Below are 26,190 nucleotides of genomic sequence, written 5' to 3'. Positions count from 1 at the left end.
CACACTCATTTATACACGCACAGAGTTACACTCCCGTAAGGGGCCATTTGTGAGTGTTTCCAGTGAGCCAACATGCACGATATCAGCAGTTTTCATTAGCCTTCATGAGTATTAGGGCTGTGCCTGTCAGAACCCATTTCCTTCATAGAAATTGCCTATATTCAAAGAGTTGCACACATTTTCACGATTATTTTCCAAAAATAGCAGATCTACAAGCTCGTAGTGCAGCACTCGATGCTCTGAGCTTGTACTGTATATCTGCTATTTTTGAACAGCCAAAGTATAAAATATGACTAAAATCTAAAATACCAGAGATGCGTTCCCGCCCGGTCTTAAAGGGTTAAGACCACCCTCAGCCTTGCTCTGAGGCTGAGTCCTCATATAGAGAACCATCTAAAGGAAGGGGCGTCAGACTCAAACTACGGCCCTCAGGGCAGCGTGTCATGTCATGGGGGCCAGGTGGTGCAGGAACAAATACCTGTTCTCACCCCCCCCCCCCCCTACACATACTGTACATACACCGTCATACATTTATGTCTCACCCACACACACACACACACACACACACACACACACACACACCCCTACCTTACTATCAAAGCGCCAGCATATGGTCCCCTGAACTGGTCGTGCAATAACAGTTCATTGATTTTACTGGGTTGCCGTCTGTATTTTTATTTATTATACGTATATTATACTGTATATTAAACATACGTATATGTTATCATTTAATTATACATTTAGTGCAAAGGCCCCCCGTTCAGGGCGTGGCCGCCATTCAGAACCAGTTCTGACCACTCATACTGACACCTCCTAGGATGACCAGCAATACAGCCGGCAAGTGTGAAGTGGATCTGATGAAGGATTCACCAGATACGGTCGATGGATCGGACGGAGGGTTAATCTGGAGATAAATAATGTTTAGGACAGTCAGAGAGACCGTAGTAGATTCAAAAATCCAACGTACAGCATTGAGAGCCCCGACGTCACAACATTTGGAGCGACGCACCCACTGCACTCTGGTTGGTTGGGGAAATGAAAGGTCGACTCCCACTTCCTATATGCCAGGAATTTCAACAGCTTTGGTCCAGGCTGTATTTTTTTATTGAGCAAAACGCGAAGGAAAATAAAAGCCTGGAGATGGAGGGTAGAGAGAATGTAGAGATTGGTGGAATCTACCATGCGGTATATACTGTTTATTCTAGTTATGGTTCTTACGCTTCTTTATCAGACCTCATATTGTTTGTAATGGTTATTACTGAATCACATGCTCGTATGAACGGACAATAAAGTTACCACCATCTTATCTTATAGAAGCCCTAATGACTCACAGCCAGAGGCAATCGCACAATAAAAAGATTTATTGTCCATCATACAATAACCAGAGAGAGATAACAGAGATAAGGCTGAGATGAATGGAGGCCGCGGAGACCTGAGCGCCCGGCTTGTGAGAAGGTTCTTACTTGCGTATAAATGTCGGTACACATTACATTACATTACAGTCATTTAGCAGACGCTTTTATCCAAAGCGACTTACACTAAGTGCATTCAACATATAGGGAACAAAACTACTAATCACCAGAAGTCTTAAGTGCATTTTCTTCTAAAACAAGCAACTAAGAGTATACCTAGCGCTAAGGTAAAAGTGCAATATATCAGCTACCTACTGTCTTAAACAGATGAGACAAAATAGCTAAATCAAATGAGCAAGACCTAAAACAAATAAGTGTATTGACTAAACAAGATCCAATAAAACAATAAAACAAGCGTTCGTACAACTAGTTAACAACAAATAGGCCAAGGAAAGGAGGAAGGGTAGTGTTTCCTGAAGAGGTGGGTTTTCAGCCTAAGGTGAAAGATGGGCAGTGACTCTGCTGTCCTGACATCAGTGACTCTGCTGTCCTGACATCAGTGGGGAGTTCATTCACACTGTCAACCTGCCTATTTATCCCTTGAGCTGCGCTGGCCAAACCAGACACTTAACAGGGCAATCAATTGGCCTATTCAGGGTGAAACTACTACTACTAGAGAGTGCCAATAGCCTACTGCTTGAAGCACAAATACGATACAACTATAAACTACAGACTAACACACAAGCTAATGATACAGTACTAATAGAAAAGCACTTAGGGTACAACTATGGGAGTGTTGTACAAAAACGAATTTCACCCACTTTTTTACCTTGTAAACCTGTGATGTGACAATAAACCTGATTCTGATTCTGATTCTACTAGCAGCTTGCTAAATAAGAAAAATGCTACTATACTCAACTAGACAGAGGTCAAGGAGCTCAGTTCTCTTCAGATGTTGTAAGCACACAAGTACACATTTCAGCCTGTTCATCAGCAGTGTTACTTTACATACTGACAGTGTGTGTGTGTGTGTGTGTGTGTGTGTGTGTGTGTGTGTGTGTGTGTGTGTGTGTGTGTGTGTGTGTGTGTGTGTGTGTGTGTGTGTGTGTGTGTGTGTGTGTGTGTGTGTGTGTGTGTGTGTGGTTCTTGATAATAAATCAGGATAAATATGGGGGTCTGTCATAAACTAATTATCACCTGCCATTCTGGGTAAATCAACCAGTTGGACTGAGAAGACAGAAGCAGACCACCAGACACAATGTAAAGTCCACCAACACCTAGAGAGCAGGTCAGTCAGTGTTGATTTTCTCTACTAAAACTATGACAAAAATGTCCGTCGACTACCTTTTTTCACTGACGAAAACTAAACAAAGACGAAATAAAAACTAAGCTATGATGACTAAAACTAAGACTAAGTATATTGACAATTTCGTCAACACATAAAAACTAGACAAAAATGTTAGGGAGGGATCTAGTGGAGAAGAGATCCAGTAAAGACAAGTCATTTTATATTTGGTTGCGCTGTCGCGCTGTGAAAATAGCAGATCTACAAGCTCACAACGTATCGCAGCGCCGACACGTTGTGAGCTTGTAGATCGGCTATTTTCAGGATGCAACCAAGTGTAAAATCAGCCATTATGACGCCATCAAGGCACCGCTAAAAATACATTTTAGTCGACTAAATCAACTGTAGATTTAGTCGACTATAATCGTATGATATTTAGTTGACTAAAACTAGACTAAAACTAAAACATTTCAGATGACTAAAATATGACTAAAACTAAATGGAATTTAATTCAAAAGACTAAAAATAAATCAAAATTTGCTGTCAAAATCAACACTGCTGTGGACAGTGTACTGTTCTGGGATCAGATCCCACCAGTCTTTTCTGTCTCCCTCTCGTCTTCATGTCGTTGCTGTCAGGCAGAAACCTTGGATGTCCATATAAATGCATATTTATATGTTTGCCCCAAACCCCCCCCCGACCCCCCCCCCCCCCAATGAATGAATGCCCTATTTTGTACTTCATTGTATGGCAGTGTTGCAAGAGCTCGTAACACATATCTGGACACCTTGGTTCAGGGGTCTTCAACGTTTTCAGGCCAAGGACCCCCTAGCTAAGAGAGAGATGAAGCAGGGACCCCCTCTATATATCGTATAAAATTGTGTTTCAGATTCAACATTTTTTGTTTACGTGGTCTGCTCTTTTTTTCCCTCTACACCTATTTTGCCTACACCTCTTTGCCAAAAATATCCGATCTACACTGCGAGGCGTTGTGAGCTTGTAGATCTGCTATTTTTGGCTAAAGTTCTCCTCAGAAAAGGGATGCTAGGGTTCAAGTGGTTAATGTAAAAAAAAAAAAAAACAGTGAAAATGTGTGCAAATCTTCTGAATATATATGTTTTTAAAGCGAACATTTTTAACTCAAATCTTTGCTTCTGGGGGGTCCCTGGAACAAGATATTTTGATGGGGGTCCGCGGCCTTGACATGAAAAAGATTGAGCACCACTGATATAGAAACGTACATTTTTCAGAATACTGCTGAGATTTAGGAGACATGTAGAATCGGCTTCAGGTCTCAAGCCTGGGACAGGCTTCCTCTTCAGTCCTTCTTGCCATTCGTCACCATGTGTGCTGAACCCTTTTTTTGTAGCTAGCATTAGGCCCGTCACCATTATTACATAACCGTATAATCGAAAATATTTGAAATAATCGTCATAATAGTTTGAAAAATGTTCATACATTTAAAAAAAACAGAAATAGCTGATCTACAGGCTTGCAACGCGTCACTTTTTTCGTCACATTTTTTTATTACGAAGCCTAAAAGGCAAACAGAAATGTACGTTTTATTCATATGTTCCAATGTCCAATGCCAAAAAACACGATTACATCGTTAATCACAATTATTAGTGTGAAAATGAACCGTCAACTTCAATTTGTAGATCTAACGGTCGTCAAATTATTGCCTTGGGAATGATGCGACAAAAACTAAAAAAATCTCCTTGAATTCAAGGCTTCATGGCGTGTGTAATTGAAAGAAAATAAGACTTTTTTTTCCCCCCCGCTTCATCTCTCTCTCTCTCAGCTAAGGGGTCCTTGGCCTGAAAGAGGTTGAAGACCCCCTGGTCTATCAGACATCATGCAGCAGTACACATTTCTTTCCCTTAATAGCATTAGTCCACACATGAGCTTGTATATCTGCTATTATTTGAATAGCCTAAGTATAAAATAATGGTTTAAGTGGTTAAGGTAGCGCACACACAGTTGAGCACAATAGTAAACAAAGCAGAGTGTGCCGGTGTGTGTGTGTGTGTGTGTGTGTGTGTGTGTGTGTGTGTGTGTGTGTGTGTGTGTGTGTGTGTGTGTGTGTGTGCGTGTGTGCTTGTATTACCGTACTATACTTGCGAGGACCAAGTATAGTAGAATTTGAAGAAATCTACATTGTGAGGACAGTTTTCCTGGTCCTCACAAGACAAATGGCTGTTTTATAGTTAAAAAATATTTTTTAGAGATAAGTTTACAATAAGAAAAAGATTAAGGTCAGGATTAGACATTTAGAGGTTATAGGTTTAGGGATTGGAATTAGAGTTCAACATGATTTATGCTTAGTTGCGCGCCAGTGTCATGCACCGAAAAATAGCCGATCTATAAGCTCACAACGCGTCGCAGCGCGACGCGTTGTGAGCTTATAGATCGGCTATTTTTCGGCTTACGGTTAAAAATGACAAAATAATATATATTTTTTTAAATGACATTCATAAAATGGCTGTCCTAAACCGTTGATGTCCTCACAAGTATAGTAATACATAGTGTGTGTGTGTGTGTGTGTGTGTGTGTGTGTGTGTGTGTGTGTGTGTGTGTGTGTGTGTGTGTGTGTGTGTGTGTGGACTGTGGACCGTATCATTTTTCCATGTTTTTCTTTTCTTCCTTTGTCTTGTATTGTATCATTGGCTATTCTGTCCTGAGTGCTTGTGCTGATTATCAGCTGCAAACAGAGAATGTCTTATTGACACATGGCATGGTCCACACATGATCTGAATTCTGAACATACCACCTGACATGATGCCACACCCATGTGTGTGGACCAATGCTATAAAGAAAAGAGGAAAAAAAGAAAAAAGATCAAATCTGTGCAAATGTTTGCTTTAAAGCACATAGCCTCATACAACGTGTCAAAACATTAAAGGACCTGGAAAGCAACCACTTTAACAATCATTGCATTTTTTTGGGATATAAAAAAATAGCAGATATACAAGCTCATAAAAATTATATTTTCAGATGAGGGTCTGTGGCCAAATACATATCATTTTGTGGGTCCTTGACGTGAAAAAGTTTGAGAACCACTGATATTATAGCAACATACGTTTCAAAAAAAAAAAACTGTTAGGATTTATAAGACATTTGTAGAATCCCCAGAAGCAAAGATTTGAGTTGCAAATGTTCGCTTTAAAAAAAATTATATAAATAAATGTTTTTTTCTAAAATAGCTTGTGCTCATGTGCTATGAGCTTGTATATCTGCTATTTTTGAATAGCCAAAGAAATCTAAAGTGACACAGATGCGTTCCAGGTCTTAATGGGTTCATTTGGGGGTCTGTGACATGAAAACGTTTGAGAACCACCGACATGGATTATATATAAATATGTAAAAAAATAATTAGGAGAACCAGCTCTAATGAAGAAGACATGCAGAGACAGAGAAAGGTTCAGATGGATTCATCATCTCATCTGAATGACAAATGGAATCAACAACACTACAACATGTATCATTAAGTATCATTTTGTATAGGAAAATAATTCTGGTGTTTTCACCGTTTGTTTTGGTAGACGGGATGTTTTTGTTTGTCAAAATCAAACAGTGAAAACACCAAAAGATACGGTTTGTTTTGGTGTGGCCAAAAACATCCCCGTCTACCAAAACAAGCAGTGAAAAAAAAAAAAAAAAATACAGCGAGAGAGTTTTTGTAGGTAAACACCACCACACTACTGTACCGGCTGACAACTGCTGCTAGAGAGGGAAATGATGGTAAAAAATAAAAGAGAACGTATTATTTTGTTATATTAACCCATTAAGACATTCATTTTAAGATGTCTTTGGCTATTCAAAAATAGCAGATCTACAAGCTCATATCGCACACCGAGTGCTGCGCTATGAGCTTGTAGATCTGCTATTTTTGAAAACTGTGTTTTTTGAAAAAAACTTATGTTGCTATGTCAGTGGTTCTCAAACTTTTCCACGCCCAAATGATATGCATTTGGCTGCGGACCCCCCATCTCAACATGTGTTGTTCCAGGGACCCCCCAGAAGCACAGATCTGAGTTAAAAAATGTTTGCTTTAAAACAACGCTATGAGCTTGTATATCTGCTATTTTTGAATAGCCAAAGTAATCTTAACATAAATGACACGGATGTTGTTTTGACAATTATTTGGGGCGGCCCACTTGCGATATCGTCACGGGCCACCAGCGGGCCCTGGTCCTCAGGTTGAGAACCATGGCAGCCTAGACAGCTGACATGACATCAGAACATGCCACCCTTTCACGGTGCCCACAGCCGTAGTTACATAGTCCTTTCCATTACACGTCTGACTCACTGCCAGCCAGGCTGCTGGGAAGACTGAGGTTTTACACTAACGGTTATTTCATCATCCAGATGAATAAAACAGTGCCAGTGGGGAACTTAGTAACTTACTTTCTATTTAGTAAATACATCATATATAGTGTGATTCAAATATGTTAACCACATTTAGTCTGTACTGTTTCCTCAAACCAGGTTAACATTATTTTAATCACATGACCCTTTCAGAGGGAAACTCCAGGAAAGAAAGAAAGAAAGAAAGAAAGCAAGACATAAAGCAAGAAACAAACAAACAAACAAACTATGTATTTACCTCATTTACTGAGTTAATTCCCTCACTGGTCCATTTGGTTACATTTACACCTACACTCTCTGAGTTAATGATTTTTACTAGTGCGTACTTTGACTTCATAATCAATACTCTCCCGAGAAAAACTTGTCAGACAAACATTCATTTCAAATGTCACCAACACACTCTGTAGCTACAAATGTATCCAACACACTCTGTAGCTACAAATGTAACCAACACACTCTGTAGCTAGAAATGTAACCAACACACTATGTAGCTACAAATGTAACCAAATGGACCCGTAAGTAACATTGTTACATTTGTTGAGTTAACTTTCTGTGATTTTACTTTGCACTTTCCCCATAGAAAGTACATTGCTGAATGAGAAAGTTTGAACCTTGTTAAATGTCACTTAAAAACAAAATCTGATCAGCCTGTTTAGCTTATATATACACATTAAATGAGTTCTATGGTTGATTTTTAAATCGTTTTTTAACCAGTTAAAGTTACATTTCAACTGCTGTGTGTGTGTGTGTGTGTGTGTGTGTGTGTGTGTGTGTGTGTGTGTGTGTGTGTGTGTGTGTGTGTGTGTGTGTGTGTGTGTGTGTGTGTGTGTGTGTGTGTGTGTGTTTCACAGAATCCCTTCTTCTCTTTCCCTTTTTCTATGGAAATAAAGATGAGATGGGGAACTATGCACGAAAACAAATTCCACTTTTTACTTCTGTAAACCTGTGTGATGTGACAACAAAGCTGATTCTGAACATACCTTCTGAACCATAAACATGACAAATAAAACCTAAACCCTTCATAATCAATACTTAAGTCTAAACCCTCACCCAAACACACATTAAATAAAGCAGGGGTTCTCAAACTTTTTCATGTCAAGGACCCCCAAATTGACACTTAATAGCCCGCGGACCCCCATTTGATAAGATATGCTAGGGACCCCCATAATAAGACATGATTTTTACGGCTCTAGCAGTGATTCTCAACCATTTCAATTTCAAGAACCCCCAGTTTGACATGCATTAGGGCTACAGACCCTCATTTAATGGCATTTCTATCACTTGGACCGCAGGTTATATTGTAAAATCAATGTTAATTTAACTCTGAGAGTGTACAAATGGAACCAAATGGACCCGTTAGGGTCCATTTGGGGTCCCCGGACCCCACTTTGAGAACCACTGAAATAAAGAACAGGCACCACCTCCAGCAGTCAGACAGTCAGACACAGTCAGACAGACAGTCTCAGGATAGAACACAGTGTACAGTAAAGAGTACAGTAGTAAACTCACCCAGCAGAGGAGACGTGTCAGGGCATCTCTCCAGAGGTTTGGATGCTCTGGTCAGGTCTTCTCCAGAGGTGTTCTCCTGTTTGGTATCTCCTTCTTGGCTTGAAATAACACTTTGGTGTTGGTTTAGACTGTCTTTGGTGGTGAAGTTCTGACCTCCTGGCCCAGGGTTAGGGTTAGGGGGGCCAGGGGGGCTGGTGTGAGACTGCTGGTTCTGCACGAAGGCGAACCTGATGTCCAGGGATTTCACGTAGAAGATCAGGGTGACGGAGATGTGGAGGAAACACAGCAGGACCACCAGCTTACAGGTTCTATGGAGAACACTGAAGTTCACCGCAGTGGAGTCCCCCATGTTGTTGAGCTGACCCCCAAATAACTGCTGCTTCTAATGCTGCTGACCCCCAAATATCTGATCTGCTAATGCTGTAGACCCCCAAATAACTGATCTGCTAATGCTGTAGACCCCCAAATAACTGATCTGCTAATGCTGTTGACCCCCAAATAACGGATCTTCCACTGTAAACCCCCAAATAACTGATCTGCTAATACTGTTGACCCCCAAATAACTGATCTGCTAATGCTGTAGACCCCCAAATAACTGCTTTTCTTCTAATACTGTTGACTCCCAAATAACTGATCTTCCAAAGCTGTTGACGCCCAAATAACTGCGTTTTCAGTCAATATAACCTTATATACAATATATGCTACTTCTGACACCAATGTAACGTTTATATATGTATATCTATATTATAATAATATATATTTAAGTGTCGTATACATATACATCTACGACAAAACGTGGCTTAAACGGTGAAATAAATCCACACAAGTTCCAACCCAACTGTATAGGTTTATAGATCTGATAAACGACCGTTACTTTCTTCTTCTTCTTGAACAGTCAGTTAGTTTTTCAACTTAATGCTGGTTTGCTTCGTTTCCCAACAGATAATATTCAATAAATGCCCAACGACGACAGTACAGTCCATAATGTCCACATCAGTCAACGGTCATTATTATTTACAATTATTTATTATTATTATTATCTCTGTTTCCGTTGCTTTAGTTGCTTTTCTTTGTAGTTTGTTGTAGTTTTTTCCACAGTTTTTTAAAGCTAATATGTTGAAGCTAACTGTTGCTATGCGGAACTCGACCAGCGAGACCCGACCCGCTCGAGCGGCTGAATAACGGCGTTACTTAAAAAAGGTGGAGAAAAAAACTACTAAATCATCAAGTCAACGGATCCAAAAGGCTCAAAACTCGCCGTTACACGTTTGTAAACTACATGTAAAAAAACAAAACATTTATAAAATTGTTCAAAGCTGTTGACATTTCACTTGAGGAGGAAAAATAGAGGTTCTTTAAAAAGTTTTCGTGTTCTTCTTTCTGACTCCTGTTTCTTCTGTTCTGTTCGTCCTCTTTCTCTCTGTGCTGCCTGGCAAGTGATGCCAGGTTGTGTGAGAGAAACAAGCAACCAGGTCAATGGAAACAAACCCCAAAAGAAGAGACTATAATAAAACAGGGGCATCACGGGGGGGGGGTCCCCAGGTAAGGGGGCCTAAAAAATAAAAATAAATATATTTCTTAAATACTTTTTTAAAGAAAAAAAAATCATAGGGGGGCCCACAGTGAATCTTTGTCCCCAGGGCCCAGAATTTGGTGCTACGCCCCTTAAGCCACATGAGCCCAAGTTAAACCTATGCGTCGGCATCGTGACGCGTTATCCGTTATGAGCTTGTAGATCGGCTATTTTCAACAAAAAAATCTTGAAGTAAATGTGAAAAACATTATTATAACAAGACAAAGTTGGTACAGGGGTCCCTGCCACAAAACATATTTTCAGATGGGGGTCCGCAGGACAAAAACATATCAATTTGGGGGTCCTTGACATGTCCTTTGAGAACCACTGGTTTAAACAATAAAACAATAAAAATGGGAATTTGGGAAACAACAAGCCCAAATAAGCAACTTCACTACTAGCCTGATTATCAGCCTGGAGCAGTCCACTCAGAGAGTGGGCGGGGTCTATGGTTTGGAACCAGGCTACTACAACTACAAGAAAAACAAGCCCAAAGTTGCTTACAATAAGCGGACATGGCAACCCTGCCTCTGGCTGCTTGGCTGCAGACCAGCGGCATGAGTCATAATAGACACCGTGAGACACGACACTTCCGGTCACGCACTTCAAAATAAACGGCAAAAACCATCACGGGGTTTGACCATAGAGTTATGACAGCTCCACTGATCATGTCCAACAGAGATTTGACACAAACAAGGGAATGAACTCTTTCTCATGCTTTGCAACAAAAATGTGGAATGCCCTACCTAAGGGAGTAAAGGAGTGTAAAACCCTACTCCAGGGGTCTTCAACAGGGGGTCCGGGACCCCTAGGGGGTCCTCAGAGTTACTACAGGGGATCCACCAAATCTTTGTGTGATATGATTTTTTTTTATTTTACCTTAACCTTACCTCAACCCTAGGCTAGGGTTGAGGTAAGGTTAAGGTAAAAGATACCTAAGGTAAAAATCTCCTCAGAAAAGGGATGCTAGGGTCCCTGGCATTCCTTTTCTGATGAGAACTTTAGACAAAAATAGCCAATCTACAAGCTCACAACGCCTCGCAGAGGTTTGGTGTAGAGGGACCAGGTAAAAAAAGAAAAAGTTGAGTCTGAAACACAATTTTATACAATATAGAGTAGGGGGTCCCTGCTTCATCTCTCTCTCAGAGGGTACTTGGCCTGAAAACGTTGAAGACCCCTGCCCTACCTAAAGGAGTAAAGGAGTATAAAACCCTACTCACTTTCAAAACTGCCCTAAAGGCCCCTGCCCTGTCAAAGTCTTAACCTTTAGTTTTTTTTGTCCCAAAAAGAAGTCTTCCTGCATGTTTTGTTTTGCCTAGCCTGCCAGAAGTGGCCCGACTGATAACGTAGATGAACGTGTGAGTGAAGATGATATGCCTTCTGTTTGTGCCCTTTTCCTGCACCATTGTTTCACTGTGGTTCCTCTGCATTCCGTTGACTTTATTATTTCATTGTGTGACCACACCACCACCACGTACACTCCATGAATCTGTTGTCTTAGGAAAAAAAATGTCCCATTCAGTGCATTGACAGCATCTGAAATGGGTAGCAATAGGCCTACTAAAAATCTCCTGCAACACATGTAATGAGCATGTTACTTTACGAGTCACCACAGTTATTCAAACACATTTTTTATATGTTTCTACATTATAATGAAGAAAATACATACAGTCTCAGATACAGTAAAAACAATCTAAATAACAGACATGTCTTGCCTGTGTACGACGTGTACGGGCATATTGATGACCCTGTTATACAGTCTTTCATTAATTGGTATCTTCAGCTTACATTTTTTCCAAATAAATTATTAACTTCTTTGGCTACAACAGGGGTCTTCAACAGGGGGTCCGGGACCCCTAGGGGGTCCTCAGAGCTACTATAGGGGGTCCGCCAAATCTTTGTGCGATAGGATTTATTTTTTTTACATTAACCACTCGAACCCTAGAATTCCTTTTCTGAGGGGAACATTAGCCGAAAATAGCAGATCTACAAGCTCTCAACGCCTCGCGCTGCGAGGTGTTGAGAGCTTGTAGATCTGCTATTTTTGGCAAAGAGGCTATAGGTGTAGAGGGGGAAAGAGCAGACTAAGTAAAAAAAAAACATAATCTGAAACACAATTTTATACAATATAGAGTAGGTGGTCCCTGCATCTCTCTCTCAGCTAGGGGGTCCTTGGCCTGAAAACGTTGAAGACCCCTGGGCTACAATGAATGAACATAAACAAAAATGATGAAACAGTGCCATGATGTGGCAGGTCATTGTAAGTGCAACCACTAATGAAGCCACAGTCATAATGATATCTTGGACAATTTTTCATCTTTCTTCCTTTTTTTCAATGTGTTATATATACTGCAGGGGGGCGCTGATGGCCTAGTGGTTAAGGCTTATACCCCATATAGGCTCTAATGCAGCCTGACAGCGAGCCGTGGGTTCGATTCCGGAGCCCGACGGCCTTTACTGCGTGCAACTCCCTGTCTCTCTCTCCCTGTTTCCTGTCACTCTCCACCAGTGGTGTAACTAACTAAGTATATTTACTGTTGATGCCAATGTTTTGTACTTTTACTCAAGTAACATTTTGAACACAGGCCTTCAACTTGTTACAGAGTATTTGTATATTGTGGTATCGCTACTTTTACTTAAGTAAAGTATGTGAGTACTTCTTCCACCACTGCTCTTCACTCTACTATGCAGAAAGAATCAATAGTCACCTATGCTGGTCACAGTCACCTGCTAACAGCTACAGGTGCCAGACGAGTCCTCATGGATCAACAACAACAACACTGGACTGGACTAAAACTCCAAGGGAAACTCGCCTGTCTTCCCTATGCTGATCACTCTGTCTCACACTCATTCCTTAAGAACACTGCACTCAATGAGGACATCACATTCACTATAAAAGCCTTGCAAAGTTCTTCCCACCAGACTCAACCTTTCCATATGGTTTCCCACCAGTCAAGCTCCTCATTGTCTGCACCACACCACAGAACAGATCACTGAAACACTGTCACACATCTTGAATGGCTGTTATGCATACAAAGGGATGTACATTGCACGCCACGATAGAATAGTGGAACTCATCGCAAAGGACATATCAAAAAATCATGCACCCTCAGTGAGAATGTACAAACATTCCCGTGTCATTTCATCCATGTTTCATCTCTGTGATAACCCAGACATATTTACATCTTTGACAGCTAATACACCAGATGTTGTTGTGGTTGATGAAGAGTCCAGAGAGGTGTTTGTATTAGAGATAGCATGCACCTTTGAACTTAGCCTAGAGGAAGCCTTTATGACCAAGGTCATTAAATACCAACCACTTCTACATACCATCTCAGAGCTGGGCTATAGGTGCAGACTATTTGTTTTTATATTTGGCAGCCTAGGACATACCCACAGACTGGTTGTTAGAGGGTTCCAACAACTTGGGATGCCCAAAAAGGAGGCAAAAAGGCTGGCAAAGTATTGTTCTATTTCTGCTATAATTGGCAGCCGTCACATATGGCGGAGACGCTGTTACTTATACCCATAGAGAAACTGAGTGACATGCTTATTGTATCATGAAGACGTATTCCATGATTTTGTGATGTAATCTCACTGCACCTTTAATATTTGTGTCCTTGTATACTCTCCTTTGTGTGGACATAAATAAATGGTTAAAATGTGTGTGTGTGTGTGTGTGTGTGTGTGTGTGTGTGTGTGTGTGTGTGTGTGTGTGTGTGTGTGTGTGTGTGTGTGTGTGTGTGTGTGTGTGTGTGTGTGTGTGTGTGTGTGTGTGTGTGTGTGTGTGGACGAATCAATTAGCATAACGACTAATTAGAGGAGGAAAGGGGGTAAAAAAAAAAGATAATAAAAATAACTTTTGTAGTCGACCAGGACTGGGGATTATTATCATTACTGTTTCAGAGAACTACACAGTAAAACACAGCATGATGCATGTGATATGATAAGACATAACATACAGCCTGTGATGCATTTATTCATCTGTGTCTGAGAGTCATTTTATTTCATATATTTTTAGTGGACTGATGTTTTTTTTATTTTCAGTTGCTGTTGGTAGTCATGGCTGCCAGTTCCCACCTGATGTTGTGTGGGAGTTCAGACTGCTCCACACCGTACTGAATGACCGCTAGCTTACATAACGTCTTCAAAGTAGGACTTAGATCTAGAATGTAAAGGCCATTGGGTGTTGTTAATCCTCCTAAGAGAATGATACGATCTCCCACCATGCAACAGCACATATCATCCATCCTAGACGGTCCTTTACTCTTGGGCTTAACCTTCTTCCAGGAGAAGGTCTCTGGACTGAATTTCCACAGATCACTGAAGCTCTGCTGGTTCGATTGGTGACCACCACATATGTACAGCTCTCCATTGTAGGCAAAGGCTGAATGATCGATACGTCCTTCTGGAAGAGGCTGTGCAGAAGGTGTGTTCAGCCAGCTGTCAGTCTCTGTGTCAAACACTCTGATGTTGTAGTATTGGTGGTGGTACCAGCCCCCAAATACACATATCTTTGCACCGATGATGGTGGCAGAGTGACGTGATGAAGCAGGTGGCAGAGTGCCTCGGGTGTTAATTAAAGACCAGACCATCGTGCTGGTGTCCAACTTGTACATGTCATTAGTGCATCCATTCAGGGTCCATCCTCCATGGATAAACATGACCTTCCCCAAGACACAGGCTGAGTAGAGGTACCTCTCCTCTGGAACAGTCCCGGTAACCCTAGGTTTGAATAATATTTGGGTGTCTACATTAAATGCATGAAGCACGTTCTGGGACAAACTTATACCCCAGCGATACCCCCCCCCCAGATGTAGATGATATCTTCTATCAGTACAGCCGTGTGGTTCTTGCAACGTTCTCTTCCTGTTGTCACCAGGGGCAACTTATCCCAGCGTAAAGCCACTGTGTTGAAAACGGCAACATCTATCTGAACCGTGTCACAGATCTCTCCAAATCGTACAACGTACACCTTGTGCTGGACGGCAACAGCAGCATTACAGCCTTCTTTTGGTCCTCCATTCAGATGTACCGTCGTCCAGCAAAACATTTCTCTCACCGTAAATTAGCTTTGATTTATAAAGCCTTGCTCTGAGAAACAACAGAGTCCTAAGGAGAGAGTGTTATCGCTTATATTGGTTCACGAGGCACTCGTGTCACGCAAAGCTTAGCCAATCCACACAGCCGATCAGTTGGGTCGGCCAATTAAAGAAGACAAAGCTGAGAAAAACAATTAACCCTGACGTAGCAATTATGGACATTTCATTATAGGCAGAACCTTTTAAAGATTGTCCCCGGACCACTGGTTGAGAACCCCTGCTCTACAATGAAAAGGTGGGTGTTAAGCATGCTTTTAACACATTGACTGCCATGGACGTAATATTACGTCATCATGGTATTGTTAGTGATTACTCTAGAGGGCGCTCTTCGCCAACCTATGAATGATGCCTTGACTTCCAGAGAAGATCCACCCGGAAATGACGTCATCTATAACATTTTCACCCCGTCCGTTACAATGTCATATTTATAAAAATACATTTATCTCCTAAGCATATATATATATACATATACCTCCTATAAGATTCCCAGTTTGCCAGGTTTGACCTTTTGGGATCCAGCCCACTGCTCTCACAAAAATCATAAAAGTGTCACTACCTATGTTTTGCACCCTGTCCGTCCGTCCTTCTGTCTGTGAACAGCTAATATCCGGCACCGTTGGCCTGATTGCAAAGAAACTTTGCACACACACTCCCTGGTTGCCGATTCCGAACCTCTGCCCCAAATGTTTCAATTTTATTTCTTTGCCGAAAATAGCCGATCTACAAGCTCACAAATCTGCTATTTTCGGCTAATGTTCCTCAGAATAGAGATGCTAGGTTTCAAGTGATTAATGTAAAAAAAAAATCTATCACACAAAGATTTGGCGGACCCCCTATAGTAACTCTGAGGACCCCCCCTAGGGGTCCCAGACCCCCTGTTGAAGACCCTAGATTGTGGATGAGGAAGTGGGGAGGCAGTCTGGGCAGCATGGAGTAGTTTTTTTTAAGTGGAGTGGGCTGGCTTGAATCCTAACAGGTTATTCTGAGAGATAAGATGGAGAGAAAGCTTGTTTAGAAAACAAGTCGTTCTTTTGGAAACAAAGGAAAGGAGTGATACCAGTCTGTAGTTATTGACGCCTGAGGGTTTCAAGGGTTGGTTTCTTGAGGAGTAACTCTGGCTGATGTTCTGGATGGTGATGAATGGGAGTAGATCAGAGCAATGGTTTGCAAGACGAAGGAGCGGATGGGGGTCTTCTAATGTAGAGGACAGGTGATCATCCTGGCGGATGGACACCTAATGGTCTAATCTCCTAATCCAGGGGTCTTCAACGTTTTCAGGCCAAGGACCCCCTAGCTGAGAGAGAGATGAAGCAGGGACCCCCTACTCTATATTGTATAAAATTGTGTTTCAGATTAAAGTTGTTTTTTTTACTTAGTCTGCTATTTTTTCCCTCTACAACTATAGCCTCTTTACCAAAAATAGCAGATCTACAAGCTCTCAACGCCTCGCAGCGCGAGGCGTTGAGAGCTTGTAGATCTGCTATTTTCGGCTATTGTTCCCCTCAGAAAAGGAATTCTATGGTTCAAGTGGTTAATGTAAAAAAAACTAAATCATATCACACAAAGATTTGGCGGACCCCCTATAGTAGCTCTGAGGACCCCCCTAGGGGTCCCGGACCCCCTGTTGAAGACCCCTGTCCTAATCTATACCTGATACACTGCATACACTGTGTTTAAATAAGGAAGTAAGTAAGTAAGTAAGTAAGCACCCAGAGGTTTTGTATAAGCACTTCTTGAAGAGAAGGCCAATGCACGCCTCAAAAAGGAAGGTCCAGGTGTCCACACAAAGGGATCTTTGATATCAATGGTAGATGATCAAAGAACAAGGTCATGCACACTGTCTGGAACTTGCAAAAAAAAAAAAAGACCTTCATCATGTTTGTCCTGATGAAGGTCTATATAATTAACCTGACACCGTCAAATGGAAGAAGCTTGCGATACACTTTCGTTTCTGCCGAGGGCTAAAAGTGCGAAAGTACCAATACTGCAATATAAAAAATACTCCCGTTACAAGTAAAAGTCCAGAATTAAAAATGTACTTAAGTAAAAGTACAGAAGTATTGGTAAATGTACCTAAAGTACCAAAAGTACTAAATATATGTATATATGTGAAAATAGCAGATCTACAAGCTCACAACGTTGTGAGCTTGTAGATCGGCCATTTTCAAATAGCCTAGGTATAAAATAGGGCTAAAGTGGTTTCATAATGTAATAATAATTTATATTTAATCTGAAAAGTAACTAAAGTTTTCAAATAATTGAGTGAAAGTACAATATTTGCCTCTGAGATGTAGTGGAGTATAGAAGTAAAAGTATTGGAAATTGGAAATACTCAGGTAAAGTACAAATACCTCAAAATTCATGTACTTTGTTACTTTACACCACTGGTTATATATGTATATATATATAGTGTGTACGGGTACTTCAGGTAACAATAAACTGCGGCCGCACCCACAGACAGTCTTTACATAAAACACGACTAGACCACAACACCACTATACCTGGTTAGTTACTCCACCATTCCAGCATGAAGACACCGGACCGGCTGTAACAGGAGCTGGGTCTCAACTGTTCTGCTTTCCAGGGCTCGGAGCTAAAACGCACAATGAACCTATTATAGCATAATACGTTTATAAGGGCCTTTTCAGCCTTCATTATATAAAAAAATAAGTTCTGTCTGTGAAGCGTATTGTTATACCTGTCTCGCGGCTAGTTACCAAAACGCTTTCCCCCTGTGTTTAATCCATTAAGAGCGGGAACGCACCTGTGTCGTTCTTTAAAACCAAATCTTTTAATATGTATATTTTTTAAAGCCAACATTTGTAACTGACAAATGTCTCGACAAATGTCTTCATTTTTCTGAAAAACAATTGTTGCTATATTTGTGGTGCTCAAACCTTTATCATGTCAAGGATCACTCGAAATTATATGTTTTTGGCCGCCGTTCCCCATCAAAATATGTTGTTCCAGGGACCCCCCCCCCCCCCCCCCCAGAAGTAAAGATTTTTGCAAAAAATGTTGTTTCAATTTGTTTTGTTGTTTGTATATTTGTCTTTATTTACTTTTTACTGCTGTCAATTGTGTTTGTGTCAGAAAATTGCAGACCTCTGTGTTTCATTGGTCTTTATATATGCTGTCTTTTGTATCTGCTTAAAAAAATAATTAAAAAAACAAATGTTTCCAAAAAAAAATGTTGTAGATCTGCTATTTTTGAATAGTATAGAAAATAATGGTTATAGCAAAAAAAAAATCTAAAAATGACACAGATGCGTTCCCGGTCTAACTGGGTTAATCTGATACAGATCAGTTTGATCGTGGTGTGTGTTCTGGAGGATAAGTGTGAACATAAGTGTGTAATTATGTTTTTGTGAAAAGAGACACACAGACCACTTCCGGTTTGTTGTGCTCCAACACTGCCAAGTTCTTTATATAGTCTGTAATGCAAGGGTCTTCAACAAGGGGTTCCAGGGGGTCCCCAGCGAAAGTAGTTAACACACCATCACAATCATTTAAACCACTTCATCCATTTATTTGTTGGCTATTCAAAAATAGCAGATCTACAAGCTCACAGTGCTTCACTTTGTGCTGCACTGTGAGCTTGTAGATCTGCTATTTAATTTTAAAAAAGATATCATTTAGATTCTTTTTACATAAATCTTCTCTTCTGGGGTCCCTGGCACACAACCTTTTCTGATGGGGGTCCGTGGCAAAATACATATCAATTTGGGGGTCCTTGGCATGAAAAGGGTTGAAAACTATCTAGTGTATAGCAATGATTACCATCAGAATGTAAAGCTGTTTAACACTTATTTTAACCAAATGAAATTAATTTGAAAAAGATAACTTTAGTTACTAGTTACTTTGTAGATTATTATTACAAAACATACATTAACCACTTCAGTCCTATATACATTTCGGCCATTTGAAAATAGCAGATGCGTCGCATTGTGATCTTGTAGATCTGCTATTTTCAAAAGATTTTAATACATTTGAAAACTTGTGAAATGGGACACTCTGCATAATGACTACGTTAACTTTTGTACTTTAAGTATATTTTGGTACTAATACTTTTGTACTTTTACTCAAGTCAATTTTGAATTCAGGACTTTTTACTGCATTGCATACTTTTACTTTTACTTAACTTAAAGTGTTCATGTGTATATGAGAGTATGGTAAGTGTATTGAAGACTTTGTAGCGGAAACGTTGGTTAAATAAATGATTTATGAATGGAGTCTTCTAGTATTCCTGCTAGTGGTAGCTAGCTGTCTTCATTCACCTTGATCTTATGTTGGTAACAGGCTGCTTGCTGTGCATCCCATGTTTATAATGCGTTATAAACATACTTGTATAATGCATAACAATCTACTTAAACCACTGTATTAATTCAGATTTGAGCACTATATAAATGCTCATGTTATAACAATAATCATAAAACATATTAAAACATTATATATTTACTCATAAGGTCAAGTATATATGCATTGGAATCTGCTTATAACACTGTAATTACAGTTATAAGCACTTGAAAATAATGCTCATAAGTCACTAAAGTCAGTGGCCAAATTGTTGAATTTATTGGCATAAGCTAGAGTTAAATCATCCGTTTCTGACAAAAAGCCCCGCCCTGTTAAAATAAACTGCAAACAGATTAAGTAAAAGTTCAGTATTAAAAACGCACTGTTCTCTGCGCACGAGCAGAAAGATGCACAACCACAGGAAATGGATGCATTCTACATTCAAATGAATAGTGCACAATAGTTATCTTGATGACTAGCCTAAATATTAATGATTTTTTAGAATTAGACCACATAAAATGTATTCAGGGGTCACCACAAAGTTTTTTTTTTTCTTTTTTTTTTTTCTTACACTGCATGCTATTACTCTTGGATCCGATTTTTTATTCTCATACATTATTCTAAAGTAGGCCTGATAAAAAAAAGAGTTAACCAAAGAACAAGATTTGTGTACAGGATCTCCTCACTGGTCAGTAGGAATACATTGAGGACTGTAGCTGGAGCACTCATCCATGTCATGTCACTATGAATATGCATGCACCTCATGATACTAGCACCACAAAGGCCTTACAAACAAGGCCCAGACATCCCAAAACAACCTGTTGTGGGATGTCTGGCCAGTGGCTACGCCTTGGCCTCACACCTACAACTCATCTAACCCCTGCTCATTATATGCTAAGGTGGGATGGCTCAGGGTAGAGGACAGAGTACAGCAACTTGCAATGAGCCTGGTCTACAAGATACACTACACCACAAACACAACCATCACATGTACCTGTAAAACTACTTCACAAACGTCAAAGACGTCCACAATCACAACACCAGAACTGGCTCAGAACTGGCCCTTGTAAAAAAAGATCAAAGCAAATGCAAATGTTGCCTTTATCTTCATGGGGTGCGAGGAGTGGCAGGAGTGGGGGTCTAGGCCATCACCTGTACTCACCTGGCATAAAAGGGGCTCTGAGTCTGAGAGCAGCTTGAGCCATTAAACTACAACATGAAGAGACCACCGCTGAATAATTGATTGATTGATTATACTTGCATATTGTTTTTATTAACGTTTTTTAGTTTTGTAGTCAGTGTAGTGTTGTTGTTAACTTGTTTCCCCCGACATTTTTCCCCGAAGGAGGCGGGGGGGGGGGGGGGGGGGGGGGGGGGTAGGCAGAGACGCCACTGCTCCATTTGGGTGAACTATCCCTTTAATCCTTTTAGTATTATGTACTCTCTGTGCTTTTTTTCTCAAACTGCTAATAAAGTATTCAATCAATCAATCAAATTCTCCATCGCAAATGGGTGTGTACCATAGAGGGGCCTGGTCTTCAAGATACACCACAACATTGGGATCCCCCTGTATTTGTCAAAATACTTCCAAAATGTTAATGTCCATGATCATAACACCAGAGGCAGCTCCACAAATCATGTTCAACCCAGATTTGGCTCAACAAAGGGAATGAACTCGTTCTCATGCTATTCATCAAAAATGTGGAACGCCCTACCAAAAGGAGTAAAGGAGTGTAAAACCCTACTCACTTTCAAAACTGCCCTAAAGATACACCTTCAGGAGGCTGCAATTCAAAAATGGCCCCTGTCCAAGTCCTAACTTCCTACTTCTCGGACTGGGGCCCATGACCCACCTCTCTCCCACTCACTTTGCCAGCCTAGGCTGGCTCAGGGTGGAAGACAGGGTTATACAACTAAAAATGGGACTGGTCTTCAAAATTGTAAATGCAGATTTGCCCGAAATGCCCCCTATACCCACATATCTGTATAAGTACCTCGAAAATGTTAGTGACACCCACAGTCACAAAACTAGAGGGAGCGTAAACAACAATCTGGTAACACCCACCCATAAAACAAACATGGGCAAATTCTCCTTCTATAGCACTGCCACCAAGGAATGGAATAGTCTAACCCCATCCCTCAAAAAATGCAGTTCGCTGGGCTCATTCAAAACAGCCCTAAAAACTCATCTTTCTGGAGGCCTAAAGATGAGCTAGTACCAGTTTCCCTGTAGACAGACGACCCCCCCCCTCCCCCTTTTTTGTACATACTTTTTATTTTATTTTCTATTGTTTTATTTTTGTATATATTTTATCATTTTCTCATGCCTTTTTTGTACATAATGGTATTTTTTTTCCCCTCTGTATTCTTATGTTGATTTTTGAACTGTTTGGCTGCTACTATGTCTATGAAATTAATTCAAGGACCCCAACGGAAACAAGCCCGCAAGGACTTTTTTGGCCGGACCTTTTAGACAAAAGCATTATAAATGTAACTGTGTTGTTTTACATTCTTTTGCCTAATAAAAAATTCAATCAATCAATAACCTACCCCCCCCCCCCCATCTCTTTCTTCTTTTGTACATATTTTTCACTTTTCATACCAGTAACCTGTAAGCTGATTGTATGACATTCTGTATAGTAGTGTGTATATCTGTCTGTCTCTTATATGTCATCATGATATGTGTGCATGGGGATCTCATCTTAAACAAGCTCAGTGCTTAATGAGCTTTCCAGTTTAGTAGACCTTGTATTGTGAATTTGTACTTCCATGTACTGTTATGTACTGTCATGTACTGTTCTCATGTCTTACTAAATAAAGTACATCGATCAATCAATCAATCAGTTAAAAATAAGGTGTGTACCTGAGCTTTTATTGTGAAGTCCCCCAGCGAAAGTGCTGTTCCTTCCAGACTCCAGAGCACAGCTGTGTGATGAGGAATGGGGCGTGTACCACCCCGAGCTCTTATTGTGAAGTCCCCCAGCGGAAGCGCAGGTTCCTGCACACAGAGTGTAACTTAACAGCAGTGTGTTGGAATGTGAAGAAACTTGTGTCTAACATTCTTTCACATTGTGTCTCTGTGGAAAAACTACTGGAGTTCCTTTAAAAACAAGGGTTTAAAACAAGTCTGATCGGGCCGGTAAGAACAACTTAATTTCACACATAACAAATGTATTGTTTTATAAAGTTGTTAAGTTAGTTTGATTTGAGGAACAAAGTGAACTTTTTGTAGTTTTATACTTTGTAAAATGGAGGCTGGCTGGTTGGGGGTGGGTTGTGATGAAGCTATGAGGCGCTGTCCACAGCACTGCGTCCATGGAGGACTGCTTTATACTTTATATACTTTATATACATCATAATGTACCGTTTTATTAAGCTGTTAGGTTGTTAGATCAGAGGAACAAAGTGATCTTTATGGTGATAAGTTATTAAAATGGAGTCTTGGTGGTGAAGGAGGTTTATATAGGTAGTTTATAGTAATAAGGTAGTTTATATACTTTACATCATAATGTACCGTGTTATAAAGCTGTTCAGTTGTTAGGTTAGAGGAACAAAGTGATCTTTATGGTGAATAGTTATTAAAATGGAGTCTTGGTGGTGAAGGAGGGGGTTGGTGAGGTTAAGGCGCTGTCCAGCCCCTGATGTTTCATGTTTCAGCACCACGGACCAACAAACTATGGAAAATACGTTCTTTTGGGACACGATATGTACCGCGTTATGATGTGAATCGTTATGATCTGACGCTTAAACGACGTTAAGATGGAAGAGAGGAGGTTTAGGAGGGTTTCGTCGTCGTCTTTTAGCCTTTTTGTTCGAGTTTAGAAGTTTAGATTCGGCCTTTTTGCGCTTCCGGAAAATAAGTTCTCCCCCAAGTTTGGCCGTCACGCCGACTTCGGTGTCCCGTCGAAACCTGCGACTGCACATGTCGCTTTTTTTGTTGGGGTTAGCAAGAATCAAGTTCTTACCTCGACTCTTGATGATGATGATGATGATGATGATGAATTTTGTGGCATTTTCTGAGGAAGACAAAAGATAAAATATTAGGTATTTTAACTTTACTAGAGTATTTCCTATATTCAGTAGTTTTACCACTACTCCACTACATATCAGATATTGTATACTTTAGTACTTTTTACTCCACTATTTGAAAACTTAAGTTACAAGTTACTTTGGAGATATAAATGATTATATTATTAAACATACATTAACCACTTCAGCCCCATTTTATACATAGGCTATTTTCAAACATCTCAGTATTTTTTGATGCCAATACGAACAAACATGACGTCCTTTATCAACATGTTGAGTCTTTCTGAAGTAGAGACTTAGGTTATGCTCGTTGAATCAGATCATTTCTCATGAAACACGCCACATAATTATAAAGATATCAGAGGCATTGAAAGTAAAAGGAAGTGGGGAAAAAAAGCATTTTTAAGCCTCGTTGTAACCTGACACTGAACTGGATGGGACGGAGGGCTGAACTCTCCAGGTCACCGGTGTGGGTGTAACACCAGGCCTCCTCGTGCTGGACAGCGACTGATGTCCGATCTTTGCTTTATTTCTGCATTGTGTGGATGTTTAACTTTTACCTTTTAATCTAATGATCATTACTTTATCATTAAACTGTAGACTACTGATAATGAAGAGACACTTTATTACATTACAACCAACACAAAGTCAGCTTTATATAAATAAACAGTTTTACATTTTAATCATAACATCCATTCAGCTTGAATTACAATGATTTACTAAAGCTAACTATTTGACTTTATGTGGTTTATTGCGTGTTTTTTTTATGTATTAATCTACTTTCAGGAAGTTAAACATAGGAATTCCTTTATTATTCAGACTGAGGAATGTCTCTATTGTTTGTTCATCTTCATTCTAATGTGATGTGTGCTGTTATGAGTGTGTACTATGTGGTGAACACAACAGTCATTGTTTGAGTGGAATGTTATTGTCGCGCGTGTGTGTGTGTGTGTGTGTGTGTGTGTGTGTGTGTGTGTTGGTCGCTGTCGACAGAGTTGTGGTGCTGTTTTCAAAATGGCCGAATAGACACTCTCCCACTGCTGTCCAGTGGAGGAAAAAGTACTCAAATGTTTTACTTCAAGTAAAAGTATCAGTACTGCAGTGTAGAAATGCTCTATTACAAGTAAAAGTCAAAAAAAATATATATATATTCAAAGATTTGCACAACATTTTCACAATTAAAAAAAAATAGCAGATCTACAAGCTCATAGCGCGGCACTCGGTGCCGCGCTATGAGCTTGTATATCTGCTATTTTTGAACAGCCAAAGAAATCAAATAATGACACAGAAGCTTTCCCGGTCTTGATGACTTTAACAGCACAAATCATTCTGATATTGCATCACAAACAGAGGTACTTACATTTAGTTGCAAGCCTGACAAATAGTCCAGGGACAAAAAAAACACAAACAAATCTTCTGACAATCAGACAGCTGTCTCTAATTCACCACAGCTGGCTCCTACCACTTAGGTGTTACATCATTATTTAGGTGGCAAATGAAATGGCCTGACTCAAAATGCCTCTCACGCAAATTAACACACAAATGTCTGTCTGAAAAGAACAGAGGGGGGGGGGGGGTCAGAAAACAGAAAAGAACTGTACCAAAACAAATTATATTATGTCTTTCATATATTCACCCACATTTTTTATAACAATGTATGAATATTGACATACAAATAACGCCATCTGTCAGTAATTAATGTTATACAAGAGGATTAAATGACTTGTGTTTTGACTTAGGCATTTGTTTGTGGCCTGTGTCATGAAGGGCTGATTTAGGCAAAAAAATATAATTTTCCTCCAAAAATGAGTAACTTAAGTAAGTAGGACCAGTGGTGGGGGAAAAAGTAAAAGTTTCAATACTGCAATGTAAAAATGCTCTTGTTACAAGTAAAAGTCCGGAATTCAAGTTACTTGAGTAAAAGTACAAAAGTATTGGTATCAAAATGTACTTACAGTAAATTACAAAAGTATAAGTACTCATTATGCAGAATGTCCCATTTCACAAATGTTCAAATGTATTGTATACAAATATTTTGAAAATAGCAGATCTACAAGCTCACAATATGTCGCATTGCGACGCATTGTGAGCTTGTAGATCTGCTATTTTCAAATGGCCCAACAAAATAATATATATATATATGTATAGGGCCGAAGTGGTTAATGTATGTTTTGTATTAGTAATCCAAATCTTCAAAGTAACTAGTGACTAAAGTTTTCAAACAATTGTAGTGGAGTAAAAGTATAATATTTGCCTCTGAGATGTAGTGGAGTTAGAAGTAAAGGTACAATTCCCCAAATTTGTACAGTGCACTTGAGTAAATGTACTTAGTTACTTTACACCACTGACGATAAGCAAGTACAACATGAATACTAATAAAGTGTTGTTGTGTTCCAGTGTGTAGTGTGTTATAATAAAGTGTGTTGTTGTGTTGCAGTGTGTGGTGTGTTATAATAAAGTGTGTTGTTGTGTTGCAGTGTGTGGTGTGTTATAATACATTGTGTTGTTGTGTTGCAGTGTGTGGTGTGTTATAATAAAGTGTGTTGTTGTGTTGCAGTGTGTGGTGTGTTATAATACATTGTGTTGTTGTGTTGCAGTGTGTGGTGTGTTATAATAAAGTGTGTTGTTGTGTTGCAGTGTGTGGTGTGTTATAATAAAGTGTGTTGTTGTGTTGCA

General features: G+C 40.0%; 1 protein-coding gene across 1 annotated transcript in view; it reads right to left on the bottom strand.

Moving 5' to 3' along the window:
• Nucleotides 1-9,926, bottom strand: part of b4galt1l (DP-Gal:betaGlcNAc beta 1,4- galactosyltransferase, polypeptide 1, like) — a 48,671-nt gene extending 38,745 nt beyond the window's left edge. Inside the window, exon 1 of the mRNA XM_084085681.1 lies at nucleotides 8,515-9,926. Within this exon, the coding sequence (XP_083941807.1) occupies nucleotides 8,515-8,863 (349 nt within the window). The 5' untranslated portion in view covers nucleotides 8,864-9,926. The remainder of the gene's footprint in view (nucleotides 1-8,514) is intronic.
• Nucleotides 9,927-26,190: the final 16,264 nt, after the last annotated feature.

This window comes from Gymnoscopelus microlampas, assembly GCF_963454915.1.
Source record: "Gymnoscopelus microlampas genome assembly, chromosome: 18".
Taxonomy (NCBI): Eukaryota; Metazoa; Chordata; class Actinopteri; order Myctophiformes; family Myctophidae; genus Gymnoscopelus; species Gymnoscopelus microlampas.
Note: the sequence above shows the minus strand (reverse complement) of the source record. Positions and strands in the feature narration are given on the sequence as shown.